The 19,829-nt window shown below is 38.3% G+C and overlaps 1 protein-coding gene and 1 long non-coding RNA gene across 4 annotated transcripts in view; one reads left to right on the top strand and one right to left on the bottom strand.

Annotated features, from left to right (window-relative positions):
• Positions 1 to 19,829, bottom strand: part of LOC137096049 (uncharacterized) — a 136,752-nt gene that overhangs the window by 96,523 nt on the left and 20,400 nt on the right. The window lies entirely within an intron of this gene.
• The window catches only part of TRPC7 (transient receptor potential cation channel subfamily C member 7), a 168,778-nt gene that overhangs the window by 1,058 nt on the left and 147,891 nt on the right, over positions 1 to 19,829 (top strand). For all 3 annotated transcript variants that reach the window (XM_060765327.2, XM_060765328.2, XM_060765330.2), the window contains exon 2: positions 12,367 to 13,144. In XM_060765327.2, coding sequence (XP_060621310.1) covers positions 12,392 to 13,144 — 753 coding nt within the window. In that variant the 5' untranslated portion in view covers positions 12,367 to 12,391. The remainder of the gene's footprint in view (positions 1 to 12,366; positions 13,145 to 19,829) is intronic.

Below are 19,829 nucleotides of genomic sequence, written 5' to 3' on the forward strand. Positions count from 1 at the left end.
AATGTCATTTCTGTGCCTATTATTCAGAGTAGAATGTATGAATAACCATGATTTCAGTGATATATATTATTCTTATGACTGACATGCATAGAAGATGGGTATTTTCCAAAGATTTTCCCCATCTCCAAAGGACTATTAGAGATGGACCTCAGTTTGTGTATATATTAACATTATTTTTAGAACATATTAATATATTATTTTATCTAATGTGTTATTTAAGGGACAGAAAATAGATTTTTTGCATTACCCTTCATATTACAGATCTTTAGACTTTCCATTTTCAGCAACCATGCACATAGTATGCTTTTTAAATGTCATTTGAATTTAAAATTTAGGCTTTGGGGGGGGGGGGTTGAGTTCAGAAATTTAGAACAAAGCACTAAAAGCTTTTGAAGAGATCGATAAGGTTCAGAATAGCAGTAAAATGAAACAATGTGATGTACTTACAAGAATTACTTTTAGAATTCCTTCAGAAACCAATATTCCCAACTGGGACCCTTTTCTTTAAATGTTTGGATCAATTTTTCTCTTGTCAAAAAAAACCAAAAAGCGCGGGGGGGGGGGGGGGGAGATGCAAAGGAAAGAAATGTGCAATCAACAGAGGGCCCAACAGAAGGATGTAAAGTACTTTGAGCACAGAGGACTTTTAAAGAGTTTTTCAAGAACCACTTTCACAATATTTTCTAGAATTCGTTGTCAATATAGCATATAAGCAGAAATATACAGGGGCCTTTCCTTGAATGAGCTCAAACTTGCATTATCCTCACAAGGGTTCTGTTACTGGGTCTCTTACAAGGTCACCCAAAAAACCTGATTTTGATGATAACTTGATTATGTTTGTTTTAGAGGTCCCTATACAGGATATTCATTGACACACCCCTTTTGATATTAATGACACCTTTACTGTGGCGTACTTCTGTGCTTATATGATTATTCATGGGGAATTATGAAGACCTGCAAGGATGCTGTGGCTTCTGGGATATGTTGTAATTATAACTGTCATTTTAGGAATTCCCATAAGTCCATTGCAGCAAATCTCTGAAAGTTTCAATGATATGTATATACACCTGACAGTTGAAAACACAGAGAAAAGCAATTACCTGTAGTAATCAACATAATATTCAATGAATTCAAGGTACATTATAAATTTCTGCCTTAAATTTTTGAAGGTTTTGTAGTAACATCAATGGTGGGGGAAAAGATTCAGGAATGGGCAGATGTAATGTGGACTAGAAAGTTTGTTTTGTACATATTTTGTACATCTTTGTATAATGTGAACACAACTTCTGAACTTCAGCTGGTATCAAATACTACTGAAATATGGAATCAATATATTTATGAGATTTTTTATCATAGAAATGGCATAGATTAATTTGTAAATACTATGCTTCCTATAGAATTTTGTTAACTTCAAGTTAATGAAGATGAAGCAACCATGTGTTGCTCTTTGGTGTTGTCAACTGCAATCAGGTTAACTTTTACTTAAGGTGATATCAGTTCTTGCAGAGTCATGGTTGTAGCTTCCTTGATTGAGTCTCTCCATCTGGAATGATATTTTCCTCATTTCCTACTGCCTTCTACCATAGCAAGCATTATTGTCTTTTCTAATGAGTTACCATATATCTTCCCATTATATGGTCAAAAGATGGCAGCCTCAGTTTAGTCATCTTGGTTTATAGGGAGAGATCAGCCTTGTTTTGCTCTGAGACCCATACATTTCTTTTTTAGCTGTCAATGGTGTGTGTAGAACTCTTTTACAGCACCACATTTCATATTCGTTCCTGTCAGCTTTCTTTACATTTCAGGATCCTGGTTCTTCTTGTCCTCTGATTTCTTAACTATGGTCTCCATTCTGATTAATAACTGATCTAAGCCATAGAAAAACTTGAATTACTGCATTTCAGTGTCTTCTTTGTATATTTTAAATCACGTAAATCATCTAGGATCATGATTTTTGTTTGCTTAATGTTAACTCTGAACCTCCTTTTGCACTTTTCTCCTTGACTTTCTTTAGTAATGTTTCCAAGTCTTAGCTATTTTCTGTTGGTAGTATAGTGTCATCTGCATATATTAAACACAGATGTTCTCTTTAATTTTCTCTCCTCCTTTCTCCAAAGCTAATCCTTTGCACATGATATGTTCAGCATACAAGTTAAACAGAATGGGTGATAAAATGCCAACCCCCCTTCTAATTGGATACTATTCTGTTTCTCCGCCTCTTGTTCTAAGAACAGATTACAGGTCAAAAAACTCAAGAGTTTTTCTGGAATTCTTTGTTGCACCCTTTGTCTCATATTGTTGTTATATTTATAACAACAATATGAGACAATATGTTGTTATCTGCAGGGACTCAAGGTGGCTAACAACCCCACACTTAGCCAGGTTTAAGCTAATGGTTCCAGATCTGCTCTTCATCCTCTATTTAATCATCATGCAATAACAGAATTATAGAGTGAGAGAATGACTGGAGATATATTCTGGAGATAAAAAGTTGGAAGAGCTCTTACTTTCCTTTTAGGTTTTACAGTTCCCCTAGGAACTCTTGAAGCTGTTTCACATGGAGTTACTGTGTTTACTAGATTGTGAGTTATTTTTGATATTGTAGGACAACTCTAACACACAGTTGTAAGATCTGTGCTTTTACTGCATGGGAGAATGGAGTTAGACCAGATAGCCCATGTGATCTCTTCCAAATCTATGATTCTATGATTGTGCAAATAGTGTAATGGAAGGAATAACAATACCAAAGTACCAGATTGGTGACTCATGCCACCTTTTTTGTAAAAAGTATATATAATTTTTATTATTTATTTTATGGTGATAATAATAATAATAATAATAATAATAATATAAAAATCCAATTTAGAAGACAGCCCTCTTAAATGCATTCAGATACCACATTTTTTTTCTGCTCTGAAACACAGTGGAGATTGAATTAAAATATTACAGCTTGGGAAAATGACAATGTTTTGTATTTGAGAGTTTAAGTGTGATATCTGACATAAAAAGAGTGTCACATTTCCTACTAATTAAGAACATTCCTACTAATTGGGAAGGTATGTCCAGCTGTTAACCAAACAACATTGTCAGTAAACAAGATCTTGATGAAATGTTCAGTATTTCTGATTACTGTCTGATATTCCCACAACTATGATACCAAAGTAGAATGACGTATAGCAGCTTGATGGAAACTTCACAATTCAATGATAGAGTAAGATCTTCAAGTTGACCAGGGAAAAGAAAAATCTCTTGTCTGTAAGCCTAGCAAGACTTAACTAAACTGTATAGATATACTGAGATTGGTAGACCAACTGAAGCGTTATGCAGACACTCCCACTTTGTGTAGCATAAACGATTCTGCTAGGTTCATCTCTCCTGACATATTTACCATATTATCTTCATACTTAGATGATATTCTGAAAAGAAGGACCTCCTATAGCTATAGATGTTCCCCATTTGAATTACAACTCTGATTTGCATTATTCCAGATTGTATGGAGGAATTCCATGAGTAGAGCATACTCTCCTTTTCCAGAACACCCAGCCTTTGTGTGCAAGAGCCCAATGGACATATATAAAGTTCTCCTTCCTCACAACTTTACTTTACACAAAACAAAATACTTGCATTCAGCAAAAAGAACATTCTTGTATTCATCTATTGAGGCACTTGCCTTGTAAAAAAAGTTTCTTAAAGTTCCAAATAAGATTTGACCAACTAGTCACCTCATTGCAATTCTGGTGAGCAGTACCTTACTTCAGAATAATATGACTCTTGATTATTCTCTCCCCCCCCCCTCCTTCTTATCAAGAAGAAGAAAACCTTCATATTTCTCCCCACACATGTGTTGATATACAAATATGTATTTCATAATCATTTATCACAGGAAGTGCAGTGGTGCAAAGGGTTAAATCCTTGTGCTAGCAGGACTGAAGACCAACAGGTCAAGATTAGAATCTGGGGAGAGTGCAGATGAGCTCCCTCTATCAGTTCCACCTCCCCATGCAGGGACATGAGAGAAGCCTCCCACAGGAATGGTAAAACATCAATATATCTGGGCATCCCCAGGACAATGTCCTTGCAGACAGCCAATTCTCTCACACCAAAAGCAACTTGCAGTTTCTCAAGTCTCAAGACATGAAGAAAAAAATCATTTATCAGTTTAATCATTGTCCACATTTTGCCTCTTCCTTCCAGAAATATAACATTACATCAGAATCCTCCTTGACTTACATGAATTTTACTCCCAAAAATGTGTGCATGTATCTACCTTAAGGAAACCATAACATTACTTTAGCATAGTTCTTTTTTGTTTATTTCTTGCTGTTCTCATTCATTTCTGCAATATTACAAAATTGCATGAATAACACACTATTAAAGATTAAATTATTCACAATATTATTTTACATTTATATTTGTTTCACATTTTGCTCATTTTAGAACTAATACATTTGTAAGTAGTTCAAAGGGCTTTGGAGGAGAAAAGCAAAAAATTATTGAGGAAAATATGGTCATGTAAGTTCTATTTTAAACAAGTGCATGTGTGCAATAGAGAAACAACATGAAAGTTAAATGTATTGTTGAAGGCTTTCATGGCTGGAATCACTGGGTTGTTGTAGGTTTTTTCAGGCTATATGGCCATCTTCTAGAGGCATTCTCTCCTGACGTTTTGCCTGCATCCATGGCAAGCATCCTCAGAGGTTGTGAGGTGTTGTTGTATAATGTAAATTAAATTTAGACAAACCTGTGATATTGTATAATAGTAGCATTGCCTTTTGATTGCCAAGCAGTGATTTGATGCAATTATACAATTGATACAATTATAATCTTGAACTCTTTATAAGAGTTCATTCATTCATTCATTTTATTTATATCCCACTTTTCTCTGGTTAAGGTGAAATAATGTAAGAAAATTTTATAAATCTTTTAAAAACAATTCAACAACAGGATTATGGTTAAAAAGAGTTAAAACATGTAAATAATAATTACCAATTAAATATAAGAAATACTGCAGAGCACACTGCTTCACACATGAATGTATGTGACTTCAAGTCACCTGCCAATTTATGGTGACTCCTTGAACTTCATGGGGTTTTCTTGGGCAAGGAATACTCAGTGGTGGTTTTGCCCATTCTTTTCTCTGAAATATAGCCAACACCAAATAGGATTCATTGGTAGTCCCCCATCCAAGTACTGACAGACTGCCTCAAGATTAGATGGCATTTTTTTACCTTTAAAGTATTTAGGCTTGCCTAATGAAAAGGTATTCATCTACCAAAAGAAAGAAACTAGGGAGGGGGTCAACTGGACCTCCCATGGAAGGGAGTTCTACAGCTTGCAAGCAATCACAGAGAAGGCTTCCTCCCATGCACTCCCCAAATATGCCTATGAAGTGAAGGTGATGAAATCAAGATGAAGCCTTCCCCTCCAGATTTAAAGATATGGTTCTGCAGACAGTTTGGAACTTAACTATGAAAGGATTTAAAGATCAAAAGTAGGACTTTGAATTCATCCCAGACAAAGTCTAGGGACCTCATCACATTGAGGTCCTCAAAACCGGGAGACAGCGGAAGCATCCACAGGGCAGTGGGAAAAACCATTGGGCAGCACCCCTCTTTGCCATCATCACCCCCTTCCCCATCACACGGGGGAAATGTCGCTGCCCAGCTTCTCCCCCCACCCCATCCCAATGCTCTGGCTTACCTAATGAGAACACGGGTAGTCACCCCTGGCTTACCTAATGAGAACACGGGTAGTCACCCCTGTTCTTGGGAGTCAGTCTTATGACACTTTCAGGACAGAGCCCTGCTGGAAGTAGCCCTATGTCACGTGATGGGCTCCTGTGGGCTCCATCCTGGCAACCTCATAGTATGGAGTCCAAGCCCTGTGTGATGACGTGAAACCAGCTAATGAAGCTGTTTCAGTATGAGAGTCATTTGATCTCTATATGTAATCCTGATCAACCACCTGAGCACAAAATTTGATGAAGTTTCCATATAGTTTCCAAGTGTAGCCCCACACAAAATGTATTACAGTAATCCAAATAGTATGTAATCTAGGTATGAGACACCTTAGCCAGATCTGACTTCTCAAGAAATAGTCACAGCTGATGCAAGATTTTAATTGTTGAAATGCTTTCCTGGACAGAGCCAAAATAACACATTTCAAGCTATCATATAAATGTCATTTCAAGGGAAACTAAAAACTCTTTCATTTCAGAGTCAGATTTTGTATTGAGAAAGTCATTCATTTTAGAAGGTGAGAAATAGCCTTGTTTCTGAAAGTCTGAAAAGGGATTATTTGCTTCCGAATTACTTTAATTAAGGCCAAGAGTTGTCAATCTGAGACTGTCCAAATAATATTTGAAACCAGTTCTTGTGTAGCACCAGACAGCATGGCCAATCATCAGATATGATGGACATATTCTAGTCCAAGAATATGCTAGAGAATATTTCCCAAAAGTCAGAATTTAACCTTGTATGATGTCACATCATGATATACACATGCAAGGTTCTCCCTTTGGCTACTCTAGCAGCAAAGCATATTAAGGGCTGGCTCAGGGAGCTTACTGTTCATCAAAACATTGTTCTCCATTGCCATAAAATGTCAATACACCATTCCTAGAAAAGCAACCTATCTTAATTGCCCTGTTTGATGAGATTGATTACTAGCAGTGTTCATAAAATATGCAAATACAGTATAATTTAAATGCAAAGTATCATTAAACAAAAATGTTAAGATAGGTGCAATCAAGCCCCAATTTGACTTTTAAAAAGAATGTATTATACACATGCTTGGTGCTACAGATATGAATAGGTCCCAAACCAATGGAGAGAAGAGCAAGAATTTAGAAACAAACTAGAAACATTAAATCATATTCATGCCCCTTTTAATGACTGATCTGGTTGCTCTCTTATACTCCTGTTGCAATTCAGATGAATTTTGATGATGAGCATAAATGGATATTCTGTATGGAAGTGTTTCCTTATTCCTGAGTGGCAAGCAGAGCAGGAAGTGGGTTTGAAAATTAGCTGCAACCCACTCTCTTCTATAGTTGGAAGTTTCTATTACAGAGAAAATTAATTGCTCCTATGAAGACATCATATAGTATTCTACAACTGTGGCCACTGAATCCTATGTGTGATGCCTAATAGGGCTTCATTTCTTGTGTGTGGGTGTATTTAGGCCTACATGTTTCATTTTATTATGTGTTTAAGCCTAAATGTTTAATTTTATTGAGAAATGTATTTGATTTTTTTCTTTGTTTACACATGCTACTGCAAAACACATTGCGTTTATCAGTGCAAAGTAGCTCTTATTCCTACTCAGTATTTGTAATATTGAAACAAATCTATTAAATGACAGTCTCTCTGATCTTGGAGATCCCAGGGAAGGCCTTTCTTTGACATCTAAAATTCTCCATATTTTCTATTTTCTATGGCAGAGATGGGCATCTATGGCCTTCCAGATGTCAGAAATAATTTGAATTTGTTCTAGTTAAGGTAGAAGTCGAAAGAATCAGTATGCAGTTAAAGTAGAAGTCGAAAGAATCAGGAGGGGAGCATCTACTTTATCCTAATGACTGTTTACTTGACAAAAAATGTGTTTCGACAATACACAGTTTTAAAAGTTTCATTTCCCATTGCTCTATCCTAAGGAATCTTAGAATTTATAATTTGATGAGGTGCATACAATCAAAACTGTAATAATAAATGTTTTTTGTGTCTTGGGTTTTAGACCTGTTCTTGGGGTCATTTGGGGTGCTGATTCAGAAAATTGCATTGGAAAGACCACATGAGCTCTAGTTTCATAAATATGGTTAACCTGTTTTTCTGTGAGTGGACAGATGAAAACTGGTATATGGCATATGTTCCGTATCTCAAAAACTAGAGCTGATAGGGGAAAACTGGTGCTATTTTTGGAATCAGCAATTCAAACATGATCTGTTGAAGTAAGAATAAGAATACGATTAATATACTTTATTTATATTTATATTTAATTGCTGTATTTACTTGAATTTAACACCTTTTTGGCTAAATCACCTTGCCATGATAATGATGATGATGGTGATGATGATAATAATAATAAGGCAAGGTGATTATTATTATTAATAATAATATTATTAATATTAATACCCTGCTTTATCTCCTTAAAGGGGACTCAAAGCAGATTTAGATTTGAATAATATGCTAATCTTAGTGGTGAGCCAAAGCAATAGGGGAAGCTTCTTCAGGAACACGTGGAGCTCCTATTTGAGGGATGTCACATGTAGTTTAATTGCCATGACTAAATGCTATGTAATTCTGGAATTTGTAGTTTGATGAGGCATATGCACTCTTTGGCAGAGAAGGCTCAAGTCCTTGTAAAACTACAATCCCTGTAACTCCGTTGTATTGAACTAAGACAGTTAAAGTGGATTTATTCTACAGCATAGATGCACTCCAAGGTTTTCCTTTCAATTGCTGGAAGTTTTGGCGTTATAACACTTTTGTTTTTAATGAAGGAATTCTAAACATGGCCATATTACAAAAAAGTGCACTTTTTGCTGCTGAGAATTATGAGCATTCATCAGCTGATCCTTTTTTAAAATTTATTTTTGTTTCAGGGTTTTAAAGTTTGAGGTTTACATTAGATCCGATGGTGCATTAGGCTTGAGTAAATATGACATGACAATGAGCCTTGAGTGCATTTGTCCAGGTTCTTTTCTAATAGTGTTTACACACACACACACACACACACACACACACACACACATATAAATCAGTTAAAAGGGAAAGGAATTTAGATTTTTTTTAAAAAAAAATGTAGTTGTGACAACTCTGTTGCCATGCATCCATTGTGGATATTCCCAGCAGATCATTCTACAATATTTGGGGCATTATTGATCTGAGAACACAGGAGGTAACATAACAGTTTATCTTCCACCAAGTTTAGGCATAGTTTTAGAATGACATTAAACCAAGTGATGGAAGCGAGGGAAAGAAAATCATAACTGCAATCCTATGCTCCCAGGATATTTGGATTTCTCATTCTAAGGAAAAGGAGAGAATACCAAATAAGAAAATCAGATCTGATCTAGGATGCCATTCCAAGCACTTATTTTTGTGATGTCAGGAGATGCCAAAGAGGAACAGATTGGGGGAAAATTCCATGACCATGCCAAGAAGAATGAAAGACCCAAAGTTGTTTCTTGGCCTTGACAGGACTTCGTCACTTTTGGCTCAGTTTCCACATGCTGCAGAAATGAATTCCCATGGAGGCCATCACATGATGTAAGGACAATCCTGGAGGGACCCCATGAAGCTCCGTTTTTGAAGCACTTGGAAACTGAGCAAAAAATCCGGTGAAAGACAAGCAGAATATGAGGAAAGTACATGGGATAGCTGGCCATTCCAGAAGATGGGGAAATATGTGAGGGAACAAAGTAAGATGATTCCGTCTGCTTTCCTTTGCTTTCCCCTGCTTTCCGTCACTGTCCTTCTGCTTCTGGGATGAAGTCCAAAATGGAGAAAGTGAATGACACCAGCCAAATTTGGGAAATAATGGTACTCCTTCATCTCTTCTTTCCTGTGGCATAAATCTAGAATGGTTTTCAGATCTTATGGTTCCTTAGATCAGATCCCTCTGCCTCCAGCAGCAGAACTACTGTTCCCTCGTTAGAAGACATTTCAGAGTAATGTATGTCGGGCTGCATTTCCCATCATCCCCAGGACAAGAACATGGGCAATGCTTTCTAAGTATGATGACAACTCTGTTCCTATAAATGCATTGAAGGGAGGCAGATCCAATCTAATTTCTACTGATTAGTAATAGAATTGATATGATAATTGCTATTACAACCTCAGGTTTTCACTAGAATATAAACTGACGTCTCATCTTCTAAGTCACACTTAACAATAAGTGAATAGTCATCTCCATTTTATATGAAGTTTCAGATAGTACTAGGGATTTCTCACTGAGGAAATCTGTATAATAGCTGGCTTTTTACAAATTTATGTTTTTAAAAGGTGGCATTAGCTCTCTGTTGAAAATAAAGCTCAAATGTAGGAATCTATTATGGGGATTAATGACTTCAGCAAGGTGGCATGGTTTATAAATCAATCTTATATTTCTGGTTTTCAAACAATATATTACAAAATTGCTGAGAACTTGGGGAAGACTGTGGTCATAAATTATTGATCTGCGCCCTTCTATCAACAGCATTTAATTGCTACTGGAATTATTCCAAGTAGTATTGAATTATTGACCATACAATTTATTGTGGTGATTTCCACTGTGTGTGTCACTGAAGGTGTCATCCAAAACAAAAAATAGCATCCTGTTCAATATTTATGAGATCGCAGACCTTTGGGATTTACATTTACAGTAGTGAAGGTTTGAACATGACCTCAAAAAGCTACCTATTATGGCAGAAAGTACCCTTGCTGAAGGATTTCTGAGGTGTTGCAAATTTGTTTACAGGGAAACAATGACTGCAATAATTTGGAATGAGCTGCTCATGAGGTTGAGCTCTATTGCCCCCCTGCAGAAAATTCCCACTTGAAGATTTTCAGGCCTGTGGGTCATGGATGGGTCTGAGACCTTCCACAAAGTCCATCCACATACTCTGAAGTTTCAAACCCTCACCTGCCTTCAGGAAAAAAAAGGTTGGTTGAAGGTGATAAGCAGACCTTACATTACTGCTAGTGCAACCACAAAGAGATGTGGGTGCAAACAAAATGCCCAACCTGACAGAACATGTACCCATCAGGCTATACACACACACACACACACTGCCAGAAGCGATTCCTATTCAGTTGAGAGTTTTTTGCGTTGTATGGCCATATTCCAAAAAGATTCATCATTTGGAACATTTTTTGACAGTCACCTACTGAATTGTTTAGTTTATAGATGAACTAAAAATGTTGAAGGAAAAACAATTTAATTTTATTCCATTGCAGATTTTCTGGAAAGCCACAAATATAGGTGAAAAATTAGGAGATAATGCTGCTGGAATGTGGCCATACAACAATTCTCCCACTGGTCTCCCACATCAATTGCAATACTACCTCCTTGTCCTTCAGCAGTCCTAAATCTGTGGTAGCAGGGTTTTCCTGCAGAGAATTATTTAAGAGCCATCAAGAATCTGAACCGAAGGTGCATGAAAATTAGGCATATGGAACATTAGGAATATTTGAAACTTGTACCTCAACATATATGTAATTCAGGTAACTGGAGCCCATGCCTCAGTTGTGGTGGCAGTAGACTCTTGCTATTATGATCCAACTGGATGCTTGCTAGAATTATGTTGGAGCCTTACATCTTCAAAAATGAACTCGGAAGTAGAACTGTACCATTGCATAACATCTGTATTTCAATAGAGGCGTGCTGTTATGTTACTATATTGCAGAGTCAGCAATGAGCACTGCAATGTATGTGGTGTGATTTGTGTGCAATGTGCATTAGTTCCTGATGCATACTGATGCACATTGTGTATTGGTGCATAATGTCAACTGACACATAATGCACATCAATGCACAATGTGCACTGATGAGCATTGTGCACCAATGTGCATTGGGCCTTTACTTTATAATGTAACAGAAGTCCTTTATGGGATATGGATGTTAAGTAACTGTTCAACCCTTTACTGAATTGGAATGAAATTTCCTTACTGAATTGTGAAGATACATAATGAGACACCAGCAAGTGCCCAATGTGTTGGTGCACAATTTGCCTCAATGCACATCATGCAGCGGTATGCATTGCACAGTGATGCATAGGGGGTACCAATGTAAATCACACAATAATGTGCAAAGCACACCAATGTGCACAGAGCACCAATGAACATCATGCACCAATACACACTGGGAACTCTTGGCAGTATCCCATTATGCATCTTTTTGGTAAAGGTATTTCTGAGAAACTCTGCTATGTAACTAATACGTAAAGTTACAGAACATAACATGTAGTATTCTGACTGCTATTTAAAAAACAAACAAAACTGTCACAAAGAGCAATTCAACTGTGAAAAGGGGTTGGGAGCATGAATAATTTGTTCCCTCAAACTGACAGCATTAAAATTAACCAACACTTGAATTAGGACAAATATTTATTGCCAGTTAGGATATTAAGTATCTTGTAAATCCTCATAAAACATGCTATGGCAAGAAACAGTTTATAAAAAGTTTATAGTTATTAAATAATGAATACAACCCATATGCAATTACTCGCATTTAATTCCCACTGATTTCAGTGGAACATTTAAGGACTCCTAATTGTACTTGCTGAAATCAATAGGAAGTGAATGTGTTTCACCATGTCCTGATCAAACCCAAGGTAAGCAATGCCTGTCCTTTCAAAATCCATCATATTTTGTTCATCTTTCTTCAGGCTTGAAAACCAGAGCTTTGCAAACATGCATCGGCGGCACACCACCCTCCGGGAGAAAGGGAGGAGGCAAGCCACCCGGGGTCCAGCCTACATGTTCAATGAGAAAGGCACCAGCCTTACAGCTGAGGAGGAACGCTTCTTGGATTCAGCAGAATATGGCAACATCCCGGTGGTGCGGAAAATGCTGGAGGAATCCAAGACATTGAACTTCAACTGTGTGGACTACATGGGACAAAATGCCCTGCAACTGGCGGTAGGCAATGAACATCTGGAAGTCACCGAACTTCTTCTGAAGAAGGAGAATCTGGCTCGTGTTGGGGATGCCCTCTTGCTAGCCATCAGCAAAGGATATGTGCGTATTGTGGAAGCAATATTGAACCACCCGGCCTTTGCACAAGGACAACGTCTCACACTCAGTCCCCTTGAGCAAGAGCTACGGGATGATGATTTTTACGCATACGATGAAGATGGAACACGCTTTTCCCATGACATTACTCCAATCATACTTGCTGCTCATTGCCAGGAATATGAAATTGTTCATATACTGCTGATGAAAGGGGCACGGATAGAGAGGCCCCATGATTACTTCTGTAAGTGCAATGAATGCATTGAGAAGCAAAGGAAAGACTCATTTAGTCATTCGCGATCAAGAATGAATGCCTACAAAGGATTAGCAAGTGCCGCTTATTTGTCTCTTTCTAGTGAAGACCCTGTTCTTACTGCTTTAGAATTAAGCAATGAACTGGCAAGACTAGCCAACATTGAAACAGAATTTAAGGTAATATACACTGATTTTTTTTCTCCTCCCACCTTCAGTTTTCTACTTGATTATTTTATTTAGAAAAACTGATTGCATTTTAGAGTTTTAAAGGAAATTAGGACTGAACTAGATTATATGTTTATTATGTGTATTTAACTTGTCTATTTTTCAACAGAAGCAGGGTTGAGATTGTGTGGAGCAAAAGGTGGGTGGATTAATCCTTTCTTCACATGGCCCAGCAAGTTACAATTCAACCTTGGAGAGAATCTGATAATACTGACAGTGGAAGAGTTCTCCCTGAAGCAAATAGCATGGGAAGTACAGAATGGAGAAATATGGTTGAGTCCCCTCTTCCACAAGTTATAGTCATTTTCCTGACTGGGCTCCCTGCCAGCAAGCTAGCTGGTGAAGCAGACACTTGAAATGCATACATACAGGTATCACACAGATATCTTAAATTCATACTAGAGGTTTCTATCAAGAAATCCAATTTCAATCTAACCTGCTGTGATCACAGTTTTGGCCCAAGGCAACCTTCACCTTTGAAGTCGATCTGACAGAGCTGCCTGGCATTTACTTCACCACTTCCCAAGAAACTGTGTACAGTATGGTGGATGATTTTCATATTGGTGCTTCATGGATGGAACACTTTTGGTGGTGTAAGCTTGCATTATCCGATGTTATGCAAACATAGGGGTTTGTTTGTTTGTTTGTTTTTTGCTTCTTTGGTCAAAGAGGTATTCAGTACCTGTTTTCACAAAGGTTTTTCTCTAGCTGTGCAACAGCCTCCAAATAGTTTCCAACCCCAAAGCAAATGGTCACAAATTGGATAAAAGGGATTGAAGGGAGTTGGGTCCCAGAAGGTGCTATTTGTACCTATCACCATCCCAATCATTGTTGATGTTCTTGGCCTTCACCATTCCATCATGTTTGGCCAGTGACAAAGAGAATTTCAGCCTTCTTGTTCTCAGGGAAGAGATTATATAATCCAGTATGACCCCCATACCCATGGGATTTCAAACAAATATGCAAAATTGTGGATAATAGCTAACCACATTGAAATGAAGGACTTATGCCCCAAAATTACCATAGATTGTTAACTGTATGAATCCTCATCTGTTTCTTATTTCATTCTCACACATCAGTCTCTGGAAGTGGTATTTCAATTCGAAAGTGTCTTGATGTTATTATTCCCCCTCCCCTCAAGTTTTCTGTCCATCACTCCCATTGAATGTGTAAATGGTCATTGGTAGTATTTGGAAATAGGTGTACTCACATGTTGTTGAAATTCTATACATGCCCTCATATATCCTGCTGTTATAGCACTTATTACTGTCTAACTGGGTGTGGCCTTTTCATTTGGTGGCAGATTTGATGTGAAAGAGCCAATCAAATTGAGGGTTGAGTTTTCTGGCTATTCAGATTAAGCTGTCTAGCTCCTAGTGCTACTTTTGGGTAGATGTCTGTAACCAAGGACTCAGATTGTGGAAGCAGCTAGAATTAGCAGTTTTGAGCAATACTCAAAAGATTCTAAACTTTTCTACTGGATTCATATTGAGACTATAGTCTTCAAGTGGGCATCCTCTGCATTATTCTTGTGATGGTTCTTTTTTGTACAAATTGTGGTTATGAGTAGCTATGGCCAGATCATCAAAAGTACAAGGCTGGAATGGCTGTAAATATTGTTTGATTTTGAAAGCTAAGCAAAGTCAGGGAAGCATAATAGTTGGATGGGAGACCACAAGAGAATGCTGGAGATCTTCAAGTAGGGCTAAGTATTGATCCTATCTGCAACCTTAGAGAATAATTGATGCCCAATGAAATTGACAATATTGGGGTTATGTTCATAACTTTGGTGAGTTTTACAGTCAATGGCATATGAAGATTCCATAACCTTTCATGGACATGGATAACCTGCATCATGGACATTTAAAACTTGTGGAGCAAAATCTATTAATTAGTATAATGATATTACTTTATGTACTTTATCAGTAATATTTCATGACAGTTCTCAGAGAAACATAGGAAACATAGATGCCTGTGTTATTTGTATGCTATACATAGACAGCATACAATCTTAGATTTACATTTTACCTGTCTCCCAAAGTCGGGACAAATTTGGGCCACAGAGGAGACTCAGGGCCCCTCCAACAGCCATATAACCCAGAATATCAAGGCAGATAATCCACAATATCTGCTTTGAACTGAATTATGAGTCCACACTGCCATATAATCCAGTTCAATGTGGATTTTATACAGCTGAGTGAAAGGGGCCACACTCACACTTAAAGCACTATGTTACACTGGAAAGGATCCACACCTTTCAGGCAGCAGGGAGTTGGGGGCAGAGAGGGTAAGCCTAGGCAGGCAGATGAATTTATGCCTCTTAAGTGGCAGCCAACACTCACTTGGAGCTGCTCATATGACTGCAATCACCAGCCTGAGTGACTGCCTTTCTTTGTACCTATTATAAATAAAGGTATAACTCACTTAACAAAGTAAATGTGTTCCGAGGCATGACTTCTTTACCACCACCCTCCTCCCCAAATGTACCAAAGGCAGCAATAACATGGAAAGAATATAGTTAGGTTTCTGCACTGCAAAAATTGAGCAACTCAATGGAGTTCTAAGTTTTTTTAGCATGTGATGTATAGCTGGAGAGACAGATGTATCTGCCTTTACCTTTTCTCTCTGTTTTGCTGTTCATGCATGTTCAGTAAGGTATTCTGAAGGCAATGGTTGCTCTTTACTTTGTCTGTTGTACATAAGTACACATGGAGGCAATAGGATTAGTTTTCATTGTTTACTAAATACATACTGCTGCGATCAAACAACACAAGTCTGTTTCTCTGTATCATCCTCTGATTGCCAACATCATCCTCTGATTGCCAACATCCCCACTACCAAAGCCCAGAAGCACTTTAGTAGAGCCAAGATCACTCTCAACGCACACCGCACTTATATCTTAATCTTATATCCCTCTGACACTTTTTCAGCACTTTTAACCCTGTACCCCACCCCAGCCGGCTCAGTTTTTTAAATAACGTCCTGTTGTATTGTTATTGCCTTTGTTTTCTGCTTTAACTGTTTTATTTTGCTATGTATTGTATTGTTGTATTGTGTTGTGCTGGGCTTCGGCCTGTTGTAAGCCGCATCGAATCCCTTGGGAGATGCTAGCGGGGTACAAATAAAGTTTAATAATAATAATAATAATAATAACATTTGTCTTCAGATTTTTAGCTACATAGAGCACAAGGAAGAAAAGGGAGGGGGCATAACAAGACTTTGTAAGAGCCACATCTTTCTCAAAGGCTTTGTTAGTGGAGGATTTTCTATATTGCATTCTCCCTTCTAATTTCCTTTATCTGCTGGCTCTAAAGAGATGTGAGCTACTTCCACTTATCTTTAGTAACTTTTTTTTGGCTCAAACTGTAAGCTTGGATGTGTTTGTTGCTGAAACCTGTTTGTCGACAGACAGAGTATGTTACACCATCCAATTGATCCTGCTGTCCTGTAGTTTTAAGATTAAATGTTCCCACCAGTAATTAATACAGTCTCTGACAGTGCCCAAATATAGGAGAGCATTTTCCTTTGATAGGGTCAATACTGTGCTATTTGTGGTGATTTTTGTGTGTATATGTGTCAGGAGCGACTTGAGATGAAATGATGTTTTCCAGGTATACTCCATGGCCAGAGATGTTGTCCATTTAGTTCAGGGGCTGTTGGGCTTCTGCATTATAATTTGACAATAGTGCAAAGGACAAATTGTTGCAATATATTCTGAAATTGTTCCCTGGTAGGTGTGATGTAACAGAAACAGCCCTTCCAACTCTATGTTGGAGTTAACTCCAACTCAACTATTTATTTATTTATTTATTTATTTATTTATTTATTTATTTACTTTACTTGTATACCGCAGTTTCTCAGCCCAACAGGCGACTCAACGCGGTTTACAACAAGGATAAAAATCAATCAACGATATATAATTTAAAACCATAAGAGCATAATATACAATACTAGCTGTGCCCTGCCACGCGTTGCTGTGGCCTATAGTAAAACTTATCAAAGTTGAGGTAGATATCTGGACTATTATGAAAGAGAGGTACCTACCTATTCCTTCCCCCTTTTCCTCCCCCTTTCTCTCCTTTCTTCCTTCTCTACCTCTTTCTTTCCTTCTTTCCTTCTTTCACTACTTGGTTTCATCCTTCTCTCTTTCCTTCATTCCCTCCCCCTTTCTACCTTTGCCTTTCTTCCCTCCCTGTTTGCTTCCTTCTTTCTCTTTTTATTTCCTTTTATTTCACCACCATCATAACAATAACAATAATGCAATGCATTGCCTCTGGGACCTGACACCTCTCCCATTCCCCCTAAAAGGGTCTCATAGGAATAATAGCATCATAATAATCATAGGAATAACAACCTTTACCCGCAACGCGTTGCTGTGGCCAACCTTCCCTCTTTCTCTCCTTCTTTCCCTCCTTCCTTCCTTCCCTCCCATCTTTCCTTCTCCTTTTCCTTCTCTATCTCTTTCCTTCCTTCCCCCTTTTTCTTTCTCTTCTGGTCTCTTTTCTTCCTTCTCTCTTTCCTTCTTTCCTTCCCTCCCTCTTTCTCTACATCTTCCCCCTTCCTTCACTCCCTCTTTCCTTCCTTCATTCCCTTTTTTCTTTCCTTCTCTCCTTCTTTCCTTCCCCCTTTTTCTATCTCTTCTGGTCTCTTTTCTTCCTTCTCTCTTTCCTTCTTTCCTTCCCTCCCTCTTTCTCTACATCTTCCCCCTTCCTTCACTCCCTCTTTCCTTCCTTTATTCCCTTTTTCCTTTCCTTCTCTTCTTCCTTCCTACCCCCTTTTTCTTTTCCTCCCTCTGTCTCTCATTTCTTCCTTCTCTACCTCTTTCCTTCCTTCCCCCTTTTTCTTTCTCTTCTGCTGTCTCTCTTTCCTTTCCTTCCATCTTTCCTTTTCTTTCCTTTTCTTCTTCCTTCTTTCTCTAACTTTCCTTCCTTCCCCCTTTTCTTTATCTCCCTTTCTCTTTATTCCTTCTTTCCTTCCTTCCTGTCTTTCCTGGATTTTGACAGGGCGGGAAGGGGCGGGGTGGGGTTTGGAGGTGGCGTGAAGTAAAAGGAGGTAAGATTGGGGCAGGGGAGTGATGGAGTGTGGGGTTGTGTGTGTGTGTGCGGCGGCGGGGGTGTGTGATGGAGCGTGGGGTTGTGTGTGTGTGTGCGGCAGCGGGGGGAGTGGGGTTGCACGTGTGTGTGCGGCGGCGGGGGGAGTGATGGAGCGTGGGGTTGTGTGTGTGTGTGTGCAGCAGGGGGGTGTGTGTGCGGGAAGCGGTGCGGCAGGGCTTGGAGTGGGCATGGCTTCCGCAGAGGGAACGTTGGCCGGAAGACTGTGTGCGTGCGCCAGGGAACTTGCGGCTGGGCACCAATGCGCATGCTCAGTTGTTTTGCCGTTTTGTGAGTGTGTTGTTGTGTTGTTTTTCATTTTGAGTAGATATGTTTGTACCTTGTGGGTTGTGTTATGGGCATGGGAATTTTGGTTAAGTTTCGTTGTTTTTTTTAGTTTTGTTGTTTTACCGTTTTGTGAGTGTGTTGTTGTGTTGTTTTTCATTTTGAGTAGATATGTTTGTACCTTGTGGGTTGTGTTATGGGCATGGGAATTTTGGTTAAGTTTCGTTGGGTTTTTTTGAGTTTTGTTGTTTTGCCGTTTTGTGAGTGTGTTGTTGTGTTGTTTTTCATTTTGAGTAGATATGTTTGTACCTTGTGGGTTGTGTTATGGGCATGGCAATTTTGGTACAGTTTCGTTGGGGGGTTGTGGAGTTTTGCTGTCCGGTTGAACCAACCTACCAGATTTATATATATAGATTATGTATAGAGCATAATATACAATATTATGTAATATACAATATTATGTAAGAGCATAATATACAAAACTATGGTTGGATTTAATATTAACTCCAACTCAACTATGGTTGGAATTAATATTGGGGTGTTGTGTGGTTTGCAGGCTGTATGGCCATGTTCTAGCAGCATTTTCTCCTGACATTTTGCCTGCATTTGTAGCTGGCATCCTCAGAGGATCTGATGGTGGTAAAGCAAGTAGAGTATATATACCTGTGGAATGTCCAAGGTGGGCAGAAGAACCAATGTCTGTTAATTAAATGTGAAGGGTGCAGTTAGTGTTTGAGTAGGTTTGCTCTATTAGCATAATCAATAGTAGTTACTGGTTAACAATCTGCTTTTAGGTCTAACTTAAAATGATCATTATGATCTATGGAGTCCTGATATATGCATCTATATAGGCCTCCCCAAGATATAATATCTTTACAAGAGGTCAATTTCTTGCTCCTAATTAGCTTTGTTACTTCAGAAGGGGTGGCGGGGGGAATCTCAATATTTGTTCTTAACCTAGGCTGGAATTTCCTACTATGGGAAGGTTGTGCTGTCCTTCTTCCCACAGACAAAGATGTTTAAAATTGACTTTTGACAATTACCGGTCCCTGGAGAAGGGGTTTTCTACCTTGAAGGTGTTTATTCTTTTACCAATGTCTTTAAATCACATTTTTCAATTAACAGTGTCAATTTCATTTTGCTTTGTGCTATAATTCAGGTTAGATATCCCTTTTCCAAAATAAAAAATACACCAAAATTTGAAATGGTTCCCATAGGTGGTTGAGATAGCGATGCATTTGCTTTATAATGTTTCGATGTTC

This window comes from Anolis sagrei, chromosome 2, assembly GCF_037176765.1.
Source record: "Anolis sagrei isolate rAnoSag1 chromosome 2, rAnoSag1.mat, whole genome shotgun sequence".
Lineage (NCBI taxonomy): Eukaryota > Metazoa > Chordata > Lepidosauria > Squamata > Dactyloidae > Anolis > Anolis sagrei.